Here is an 11,910-nt window from a genome sequence, read left to right as displayed (position 1 = left end):
TTCTAACATCCTATCCACCCCTTTCATCTCTCTTCCCTATCCGCCCTACTGTAATCTAACCCCCTATCCATCCTACTTCTACCTCATTTCTCCATTCGCTCTATTTCCTCTACCCTCTCATCTCCCTTAGAGTCCAGACTTGCACTATAGTGGGTCCATCATTCTTTGACCTCATTAACCCTATTTTCTCTCACTTTAAATATTATCTTCCCTCTCTAAATCTTATTTTAAACTCCTCATTCAATTTACTTTGCTTTTCATTTCATCATTCCTTTACTTCTTTCTTTACTTATTGTTTCTTTCACTTCTTGAGCACTCAATTTTGGTGTCCTAGGGTTCTAACTCTCGAATTGTTACTCTAGCTATTAGCTCGCACAGTGAAGTCGGGTCATAAGAGATACTGATTCTCTTACACTCGATCACTCGGGTTGGGGCCATCCTAAGTCAACTTTCTTTAAAGTTCTGAGCCTTTCACTACTCTAACCACCGAGCCATACAGTGTTTGGGTTGTGAGAGGCTTTCATCTCCCTCTCTCTTTCTTTCTCTTTCACTTTCTTCTCTCCCTTAATCATTTTTAAGGGGTTTTGGTTTAGTGACATAGTTATATGCTCAGTCCTGTAACTCCACTTTCCAAAACCTCTGAGTACCAAGGCTTCGAGCTTGATACTTTTCCTTGTCTCCGGTAATATCTCTTAAGAGAGGTTACGCCGAGAGACTACCCAATTTTCTCTTGGTCATCTTTTTACTTCCTTTGTCTTCCTCATTTTCTTCTTCTTTTTCTCACCTCTAATCTAAGTTTTCATCAAGTTCTTATTCTTATTCTCTTCTTTCTTCTCTCTCTTGCTTATTTTTCTTGTAACTCTACCCTTAAAACTAGAGTCATTAGCCCATAAAGCAAATCAAAGAGGAGTACATTATATTTGGATTCCATTAGTAGTTTTTCAGTGAGAGCTTAAGTGAGGTGTTGAGTTTAGAAAGGGGGTTGAATTCAAACCGTAATGATGGACAGCCATAGGGCTTTTATTCATTGATCTAAGAGGGCAATAGCCCGGGCTTATCCCACGACCTCAAACCGCGGTGAGGTAGGTGCTCGAGTCCGTCTCTTGGACATACCTATCCGCAAGTGACACACGAGTCGTAGACGTGCTGGTGAGGTCAGGCGGTTGATCAAGAGGTGGTCAATCGAACCAGGGTCCCCGAGGGAGCTCGAGCGAGGTACATCCAAACCCGACCAATGGACATGGTAAACTGAAATCCACTATACCGATGAAAGTTACATTACAGATTTTGGGAGATAGAGTTACTTCTTTAACCCTCAACAAAACCCAGTCGAGTAAACTCTTTCAAATATAGTCTCCCAATTGGGACCATCGTTAATCTCTCATCTCTATTCCACAATTAAACCACTGTCTAGAAAGAGACAATCGTTAAGATTTAATAACCCTCTTAGATGTAGAAACATGAGACCCAAATATTGGATCCCACCAAGTTCATGTACTTATCCAACTAGAAATAAAATAAATGACAGCACGAGAATACAAAGATTTACATGGTTCACCCCAAGAGGGCTACATCCACGGGCACTACAAATTGAAATCCACTATTCTAATGAAAGTTATATTACAAATTTTGGGACATATAGTTACCTTTATAACCCTCGACAAAACCCAATCGAGTAAACCCTTTTAGACCCGGTCTCCCGATCAGCGTCATCGTCGACCTCTCATCTCTATTCTACAGCGAAATCACTTTTCAAGAAGAAACCATCTCTATTCCACATCTAAACCATTGTCCAAATGGAAAACCTTAAGAGCAATCAAGGCTTTCCCTTACTGAAAGGGAAACCATCAAAAATCTTCATGAGAACGCTTCTCTACAAGACACTAGCCTCTCAATCTACAGGAGGCACAACGTAGAGTTTCTCTCTTTAGAAAGCTCACTTCTCTTTAAGGGGAGGCTTTGCCTCTCATGCATAAGAGGCTCCTGCCTCTCTCTCTAGAGAAAACGACCTTTCCCATATAGTGACCCAAATAGGGCACATGAATTCTCTGCACTTTCATCTCATATAGATAAGGTTAAGAATCCACCTCAAATAAGAAATTTCTTATATGTTACATATATCTAAAGAACCAAGAGATATATCCAGAAGCCTAATCTTTTTGGAATTTTATTTCCTTTAGGAAACTTACCAATATCAATCTCAATCCCACATAATATGGGATTTCCTTATGTGGGTGATTTTTGATAATCACTATATCCAACAATCTCCACCTTGATATCAAAATCACCTGCTCATCAAGCCAACATCCATTTGATAGCTTTATGAATTCTTTATCTTTTGCCAAATAAATTCCTTCATCTTTTTTGTTGAAAAAATGTGTTTGCCATTATATTTCTCCACCTCAAATAAAACACTCGCATACTTTTCCATGTGTTTTTCTTCAACCGAATGCAAAAACACTAGCCTTGCACTGAACCATGCATTCTGATACCACTTCTTAGGATTTCAAAACCCTCTTAGATGCAAACAGGAATCCCAAATATTGGATCCCACCAAGATCGTGTACTTATCTAGCTAGAAACAAAATAGACGAGAGCATAAACCATAATACGATAAATAAAGCATAAAAACACACACTACAAAAACACAAAGATTTATGTGGTTCACCTCCAAATGCCTACATCCACGGGCACAACAAACTGAAATCCACTATTCCAATAAAGTTACATTACAGATTTTGGGATATAGAGTTGCCTCTATAACCCTCTACAAAATTCAGTCGAGTAAACCCTTTTAAACCCAGGCTCCCGATCGACACCATCGTCGACGTCTCATCTCTATTCCACAACTAAACCACTGTCCTGGAGGATAACCTTAAGAACAACCAAGGCTTTTTCTCACTAAAAGGGGAAACCACAAAAAATCTTCAGAGGAACACTTCTCTACAAAAAACCAGCATCTCAATCTACATTTAGTTTCTCTCCATAGGAAGCTCTCTTCTCTCTAAGGAGAAGCTTTGCCTCTCATGCACAGGAGCCCCTTGCCTCTCTCTCTCTAGAGGAAACCACATTTCTCATATGATGATCGAAATAGGGCACGTGAATTCTCTGCATTTCCATCCCATATATAAGGTTAGGAATCCACATCAAATAGAAAACTTCCTATGTGTTATACATATCTCTAGAACAATAAGATATATCTAGAGGCCTAATATTTTTTTAATTCTATTTCTTTTAGGGAACTTATCAATATCATTCTCAATCCCACATAATATGGGATTTTTTTATGTGAGTGATTTTGGATAATCATTATATCCAACAACTATCTCTATTCTTTTCAATTTCTTTTAAGAAACTTATCAATATCAATATCAATCCCACATAATATGGGATTTCCTTATGTAAGTGATTTTGGAAAATTACCATATCCAACAATCTCCACCTTGATATCAAAATTACATGCTCACCATGCCAACCTCCATTGGATAGCATTATGATTACTTCATCTTTTGCCAAATAAATTCCTTAATCATTTTTATTGAAAGATAGTGCTTCACATCATATTTCTCCACCTAAAATAAAATGCTCACATACTTTGCCATGTGCTTTTCTTCAATCAAATGTACAAATACTAGCCTTGTACTAAACCATGCGCTCTGATACCACTTGTTAGGATTTAAGGATCATCTTAGATGCGGAAACAAGAATCCCAAAAGTTGGATCCCTTTAAGATCGTGTACTTATCCAACTAGAAATAAAATATGAGAGCGCGCGAGCCATAATACAAAAAATAAAGCATGAAATACACATACCATAAGAACATCGAGATTTATGTGGTTCACCCCAGAAGGGCTACATCCACGGGGCATGGAAAACTAAAATCCACTATACCAATGAAAGTTACATTACAGATTTTAGGAGATAGACGTACCGCTCTAACCCTCGACAAAACCCAGTCTCTTGATCGGGAAAATCGTCGACATGTAATCTCTATTCCACAGCTAAACCACTGTCCAAGAAGAGATCATCTCCATTCCATAGCTAAACCACTGTACAGGAGAAGGACCTTGAGAGCAACATAGACTTTCTCTCACTAAAAAGAGAAATCACTCAAAATCTTCATGGGAATCGTTTCTTTACAAGAAACCAACCTCTCAATTTATCGAAGGCACAGCGTGGAGTTTTTCTTCATAGGAATCTTCTCTTTAAGATGAGACCTTACCTCTCATATATAGGAGGCCCATGCCTCTCTCTCTCTAAAGGAAGCCACATTTTTCATATGGTGACGCAAATAGGGCACATCAATTCTCACTGTCATCTCATATATATAAGGTTAGGAATCCATATTAAACAAGAAACTTCCTAAAGATGTTACATATATCTCAAGAATCAAAATATGTATCCCAAAGTCCTAATCTTTTGGATTTTTATTTCCTTTAAGAACCCTCTTAGATGCGGAAACAAGAATCCGAAAGTTGATCCCATCAAGATCGTTTACTTATCTAGCTAGAAACAAAATAAGAGAGAGCACAAACCATAATACGGGAAATTAGGCATGAAACACACATGCTATAAGAACACAAAGATTTACGTGGTTCACCAAAAGGGGCTACATGTACAGGCACAGGAAACTGAAATTCGTTATATCCAATGAAAGTTACATCATAGATTTTGGGACAGAGAGTTACGTCTTTAATCCTCAACAAAACTCAGTTGAGCAAACCCTTTTAAACATGTTCTCCTAATAGGCACCACTATCGATCTCTCATATCTCCATTACACAGCTAAAGCATTGTACAGGAAGAAATCATATCTATTTCACAACTAAACCACTGTCTAAGATGAGAACCTTGAGAGTAACCAAAACTCTCTTGCTTAAAGGAAAAACCACCCAAAACCTTCATGGGAACTGGTTCTTTACAAAAAACCAACTTTTCAATCTAAAAGAGACACATCCGTGATGTTTTTCTCCATAGGAAACTATCTTCTCTCTAGGGGAGGCCTTACCAATGTAGAGGAGGTCATGCATCTCTCTTTAGAGGAAGCCACATTTCTCATATGGTGACCCAAATAGGGCACACCAATTCTCTGCACTTTCATCCCATATATATAAAATTAGGAATTCATATTAAATAGAAAACTTCATATATAAGATATATATATCTCAATAATCAAGAGATATATTCAAGAGTCCTAATCTTTTGGATTTCTATTTCTTGTAGGAAACTTATCAATATCAACCTCAATCCCACATAATATGGAATTTCTTTATGTGTATGATTTTGGATAATCACCGTTTCCAATAGAATAATCATTCACACATAGTGAAGAGAAAAGTGAAGAATGAAAGAAGGTGACGGAGAGAGCTGGGATGCATGAGTACAAAGTTGATCAACACTCATTTTTCTAAATTAAAACTGACAGTTTTTTGTATTTGTTTTGGTTACATTCTTTTGACTTTGTAACCTTATATGTAAGTCAATGCATATGAAACTTTAATTAATGAAATTTATGGTTAACATTTAATGAAAGGGTGCGGTTTGCGTATATGTCAACCACATGCCCCCAAATTATAATACTAAAAGATTTAATTTTGATGCCGACGAACTTTATGATGCCCTAAAAATTTATTTTCGTCTTTTACCATGAAATTTAAAATTTTAAAAATAATGTTAATCAAGTAGATCTATAATACTTAAAAATCTTAAAAATTGGTAGTCCAAATAATACGCTACAAAATATACTATTTTCAAGACTTAAAATTATTTTTTTTCATTTTTCCATATCTAAGCGTCTCGAGATCAAGATATGTTGTGGTTGGTTTTTTAGGCTACCCTATAGAGTACAGGGTAAGGTTGACACCTAATATAATATTTTTTCCTAAAAAATGTGACTGGGCAGCCAAAATGACTTCTTAATAATATATGTGGCAGCCAAAGAGTTAGCCAACAAAGCGACCAAATCACATGAAGCCCACCTGTAGTTTCGTATTGCCAGCCAGGGCCTTCCTTTTCGCATTACCTTACCCAATAAAACCCCTTATATTTTGGTTAATAATACACCCTTGAACTCTACAAGGTACAAATTATATGCCATCAACTCTCAAATATATTTATTTTTTTCAAGCCTTAAATATATTTCTTTTTCAACATCTATTTTCATGGACATAGCACGAGCACTCTCCTACCATTGTTCACTATCAACCTTCACCCATGAATCCTTTTTCTCTGCCAAAACATAAAAGAACTTATTTAGACATAAATGATCAACAAATAATATGATGAAACTAGGAATAAAGAATGCAATGGAATTTTCTTACCTTTCCCCTGGAATCCCAATGTTTTGGACCCTTGGAATCAACTCCTACAAAAGTAACATCCTATTTATAGCAAACCAAGTCCACTTGTATATAAAACATTGAGGTTCCACAAAATGGTACAGAGTGTAAAATTTTCGAAAGTGGGCGCACAAAATGACATCTAGAGTTAGGCGCTTACGTCATGTTTATTAACATTCATTTAGAAAAAATGCAATAGGTAAAAGAAAAATATATAAAAAAATATTTAATTTAATACAAAGAGGTCACAATTACTCTTATCTGTCAGATTTCAAATCGAGTTGTTGTAAGATATATAAAACACGTTCAGTTCTTGATGTGGACCCTTAGAGACCGGCCCTAAACTACCACAACAATTTATAGCCACAATTGTAGTAGTACATGGACTTAGTAATTAATTTCCATAGATAAAATAGAAATAATGTTGGAAAAAGCTCTGATGTGATGATGATGAAATAAATAGAAATGATGGAATATAGAATTTAGTGCAATTGTTCCATTGTGTGAGCCAGCCCTACTCTTCTTCCTTCTTCCTTCCTTTCTTTTTTTTTTTTTTTTTTTTTTTTTTTTTTTTTTTTTTTTTTTTCAATTATACATTCCCATCAAAATTCAGGAACCTCATTCTATATTGTTATGAAACTTGAAGATTTACGTATACTTGCATATTAGAAGATGGTAACCGTAGGAATATAAAGTATGTAATATGAAATATCAATTATTTTTTTTGAAAGGAAATTATCAAAAGATTTGATACTTTAATTATGTTTAGTCGTGGTTGGGTTCAAGAAATTTATAAGTTGTTCGGCTACTATTAAGCTGAGATTATTATGCGACATCTTTTATGTTATTTCAGGGACTTATTTATAGGGAAATGTGGCTACGTGACCCCAACCACATATAAGTTATATATGACCCTGCGTCTTAGTCGTTCGATCTGAATCGCACGGCTACGATTGTTCATACCACAATATCACATTAACCATTGTTTTATTTTTTATTTTTTTTACATAATATTTGCATCTCATCATAAATTAAGGCGAACATGGGAAAAATAAGAAAAATATATTTTATGTAGAAATAAAGGGTGTGGTTTGTATAGAGCCTACCTTCAAATGATATCGGGAAACGTGGTTTCAATACTAGAAATATTTGTGATAGCCTTAAAATATATTTTTATTTTTATTTATGAAGTTAAAAGCTTCACAATTAGTGTAGATCGATAGATCTATGAAATCTTGAAAATCTTGAAAACCAAAACTGTATTACAAAATACACTATTTCCAAAATTTGAAATGCATTTTTTTCTCATGTATATGCATCTTGATGTCGAGATGCTCAATTTGAGAATATTTAGGCATCAAAACAACCTCTTCTAGTGAAAGTTTCGAAATAGGCTTTAATTTGATTATTTAGAGCCTCATCCCTATATAAACTTTTCATAAAAATAAATGACCAAAATGCCCCAGAAATTTTTAAGGGTATTATGATAATTTTTATTATGGAAAATATTTTTTTATTATTTTTACCATGTGAGCCTCAAACAGATCTATACATGCCTGAAAGTTTGCTTCAAAATTATTTATAGAATAAAAATAAATAAAAATTATGAGTCGTATGATCAAGATATGATTATTAAAAGCTAGCTTGTGACATTGTGACTCAAGTCATCTCGGCCATCTACTCAGATCTGACGGCTAAGACAAAGGTCCCCGTATTATATATGTGGGATAGAAAGCTCCCTTTATTTCATAAAGTTAGAGAGTTAATTTCGAACTCTTGTCGTTGATATGTTGTTGGGGTTTATAAAGTGTTTATTTGGACTTGTATTTTAACGTATTTTAAGATATAAAACAGCACGTGTGTGATCCGTTCATTACACATCTCATTTCCCTCTTTTATAAAATAGAGGATGCAACAGATGTATAATAGTATTATGTAATCACTTTCAAAAACTATGTTTGAGAGATTTGTTTCATACAAATTTTTAAATGTACACTCTTTTCATTCTGAAAAACAATCGTTAAAAAGAAAATTTTGAAAAAACGCCATAGAAAGTGTGTTTCTAGCCCAATTAATATAAGCCGTCCATTTTAATGAGATGGTTAGATATGGGCTTCATAAGGATTTTTTTTATTCCTAAAATTTTTATATAGCGTTATCATCATTAAATTAATTTTGCTAAAAAGGAAAAAAATGATTTTGAATTTGTTAAGGCTCAAATCTTGAAATTCATCAATGGATGGTCGAGATATATTGTTGGAGGGTACTAATTTTGACCATATCTACGGTGCAAATTGATTTTATTTTATTTTTTTTTCCCGTAGGATAGATTATAATAATGAAGAGAATGTGTATGCAATATTTAGGGTCATACAAATACCAAAAACATGATTTTCTAGATGTGTGGTTATATTATACTACTATACAACCATTGCATGAAATCATTCCCCTACAAAATAATTTGAAGGAGACACGAGTGTTAGCAAACTTGGTCGGTCCAACTCAGAACTAGCCAGTCGAATCAAAATTGGGCACTAGTCGATCCAATTTTGGTCGGTTTTGGTGGTTCGGCCGAGTATTTTTAAAAAAAATTAGTCGAAACCTGTCATTGGCCAGTTTTCGAGGCCGGTGCGATTTTTCGAACAGTGGAAGATACCCAATACAATAATACAAAGCACTTTCTATATGGGTGATTTAACGGTGCCCCATTTTAAATTTGAGTAATTTAATTACGGAGCATGAAAACAAATATGAAAATATAAAACAAATCTTTTTTTCCCTCAAACTTATGCACGAGATTAGTCCTCGTGTGGCTTTTTTATTTTTTTCATTTTGCATCTGTGTGAAATGTCGGACTGTCCTAAAATAGGCAGTCTGATGTTAAGGACATCGGTCGGGCTGGGAAATAGGCACAGAACTAGAGGTCGCAATCTCAGATCGCTCTCTGTGTGGCCAAAAGCCACAGAATTAGCAAACCATGGTCCTATACCTCAGACCGCTATCTTTGTGGCCTAAAGATACAATGCTTGCAGCCCGAGGTTAGGGCCTCAGACCAGTCCAAAAATGACCTAAGATAGGTCACAACCCTACATTCGATAAAACAAAAAAACAACTAAATAAAATAAAATCAGCCAAATGTTGCTAATTCGGATCGAGGGAAAAACAAAAACAAAACAAAACAACCAACCTTGCGCGTAATTTTCAGGGGAAAAAAAGGCTCTTTTCCGTATTTTGTAGTTTGTTTTGGTGGCCATATGTAAATTACTCTTTAAACTTTAAAGACTGCTCAACTTGATGTACAGGAGAGAGAGATTAAAGATTGCTTAACTTGATGTACAGGGGAGAAGAGAGAGTGAATGTGAGTGTGTGTTCCAAATCCATGACTCTTCTCGCTACAATTCATATGTAAAAGCCGGAAAGGCATGGTCAAGATGCGTTGGTGTTGAATGTGTTTGGGTAAATAATGCATGTGCGCGTGAGAAAATTTTTATAATAAAATTTGCATAAGTTTCTCTTTTATGTTATGTTTTTACTTAAAAAAATTGAGATCGACATTATACATAGATAATCATCATGATGATGATGTTACAAAGAGACAAAGTTAGTGTGATACCATTGGAAGGGTTGTTGAAGGGATACGAAGGAGGTACATGAGAATGCGTTTCTGGCCCTCTATAGTCGATCTCGTAAATCTCGGGATTAATGTTGGAGCTATAACCACCTATGATGTGATCATCACCATCATATCAATAAGCGGAGGAGAAGAAGCTTACCAGGTAATATAATGCTAATCAATCAATCAGCATAGCAAATCAATCAATCACCATAGCAAATCATATTAATAGCATTAAGATGCCTTAGAAGTTAGATAAATAAAAGCATAAGTGATTTGTCAACAAAAAAAAAAAACCTTGTCAAATACCTTCTTGAGAAAACACTGGTTTGGCTAGCACAATGAGGAAGAAGGACATGAAGAAGCTGAACTTGAGGCCTGGTTTCAGCTCCATCTCTTTACCTATTCTTTTCTTGCAGGTTGAAGCCCATGTATAAGAACACCCAGAAACCCTAACTCAAACATATGGAGGTTTGATCCATCACTTTCTGAGTCTAATGGATCCAGCGTGTGTTAGAGAGGGAGAGGTGGGTTATCCATGGATGAGCATTCAAGGCCTGAACAACCAAAAGAGAGTATTTATTTAGAGGCATGGACAAGCCCATGTGTGTGTGAATGGTGTTAGCCACGCCACGGTCACTTAATGTGGCCCCCCTAGGTGCTGCCAACTACCGACCAAAGGCTAGGCTTTTTTGGTAGACTTCTTTTGCAATACAAACTTATTTTGTAGTACAAACAACTAGTCTTGCACGTGCCTTGCTTATTTAGTGTTTATTTAGCACACTAAATAAATAACTGCACGGTGAGCGAAGTACTAGGATTTACATTAGGGCAAGCTTTCTATACTTCATTTAATGTATATTAGTTATATACTCCCCTTATCTAGCCATCAGATTTGAATGAACGGTTGAGATGGTTCCACTTATAATGTGACCCCTTTTATTTTTAATGTTTTTTTACCAACAATCTTGACACCAAATTTTGGGCGTCCACTCCTTTCTTAATCTCTCACATGCAAAAATTATAAACAAAATATTCCTGACTAAATAAGATAACCAAAATACCTCAAGGGTATTTTTTGTCATTTTAGTTTTTGATATTTTTTTTATTTATTTTAGGTGCATGTCATTGAGATGATGGCACATATCAAATTTAATATTCATATAACTTGTAGAATAAAACTTACTAATAAGATACTTTGCGGTGTCGGATCTAGATGAAACGGTTAATATCTTATTTGATCTAAATTGGCCGGTCTGTACGGAAGGAGAAGTATATAAACCTTTCCCTTTACATACAGTACTAGGATTTACATTTCAAAAGTATATAGTGCCCCTCCTCTTTAAAAAATAGAATTCCAATCTCATAAACAACCATTGTTATGTCCTAAATTTGAAAATGGATGACCTAGATATTTAAGGTTTCCATTTTTTTTCTCATTTCAGATGAATAATTTGAGGGTTTTTTAGTTCTTTAAAACAACATTTTACGGCAGGATTTTGAAGTGCAGTTTTACTTTATTTGACAAAGCCTATCCCATATATAAACCTTTTTCAATAAAAAAGGAAACAAACTAGTAGTGGTGACTTTCTATTTAAATGTGTCCCTTCCAAATATCCATATTAGGAATATATTTTGGGCCAAAAATTTCACAAGTCTGTAATCTCGACCACGATGATCATGTATCTTAAAAGAAAAAATAGTGCCATTTTCACTTTAGAAATAGGTTGTTTCTTCATATTTGTGATTGTTGTGGTTGATATTTATCGATTGGTGCAATTTTAGATCTAAAATCCATCTCTAAATATTAATTTTTGGAAAGACAGCACACTTAAATAGGGTGAACTAGCTAATGCACTAAATCCCTAATAAAATATGAACCATATAGAAAATTGGAAAGCATATATAGTGACCATTTACTTTTGATATAAGGAGGCCACAGTCACCCTTGCCAGTCAGA

General features: G+C 35.0%; 1 protein-coding gene and 1 long non-coding RNA gene across 2 annotated transcripts; both read right to left on the bottom strand.

The window, feature by feature from the left end:
* Positions 1–3,787: 3,787 nt before the first annotated feature.
* LOC148782468 (uncharacterized) lies at positions 3,788–4,311 on the bottom strand. Its single transcript, XR_016053590.1, has 2 exons — positions 4,152–4,311; positions 3,788–4,049 (listed from the first exon to the last, which is right to left on the bottom strand). It is a non-coding gene; the product is annotated as an uncharacterized LOC148782468 (long non-coding RNA).
* Positions 4,312–5,894: 1,583 nt separating this feature from the next.
* LOC18446470 (uncharacterized) lies at positions 5,895–10,564 on the bottom strand. Its single transcript, XM_011629605.3, has 4 exons — positions 10,260–10,564; positions 9,951–10,058; positions 6,320–6,363; positions 5,895–6,227 (listed from the first exon to the last, which is right to left on the bottom strand). The coding sequence occupies exons 1-4, from the start codon at positions 10,342–10,344 to the stop codon at positions 6,207–6,209; spliced, it is 258 nt and encodes an 85-aa protein (XP_011627907.1). The 5' UTR covers positions 10,345–10,564; the 3' UTR covers positions 5,895–6,206.
* Between the last annotated feature and the right edge of the window lie 1,346 nt (positions 10,565–11,910).

The sequence above is a fragment of the Amborella trichopoda genome, chromosome 4, assembly GCF_054954075.1.
Source record: "Amborella trichopoda isolate Santa Cruz 75 chromosome 4, AtrichopodaSantaCruz75HAP2 v2.0, whole genome shotgun sequence".
In the NCBI taxonomy this organism is placed as follows: Eukaryota; Viridiplantae; Streptophyta; class Magnoliopsida; order Amborellales; family Amborellaceae; genus Amborella; species Amborella trichopoda.
The sequence above is the reverse complement of the archived record's forward strand: the minus strand, read 5'-3'. Positions and strand labels throughout refer to the sequence as shown.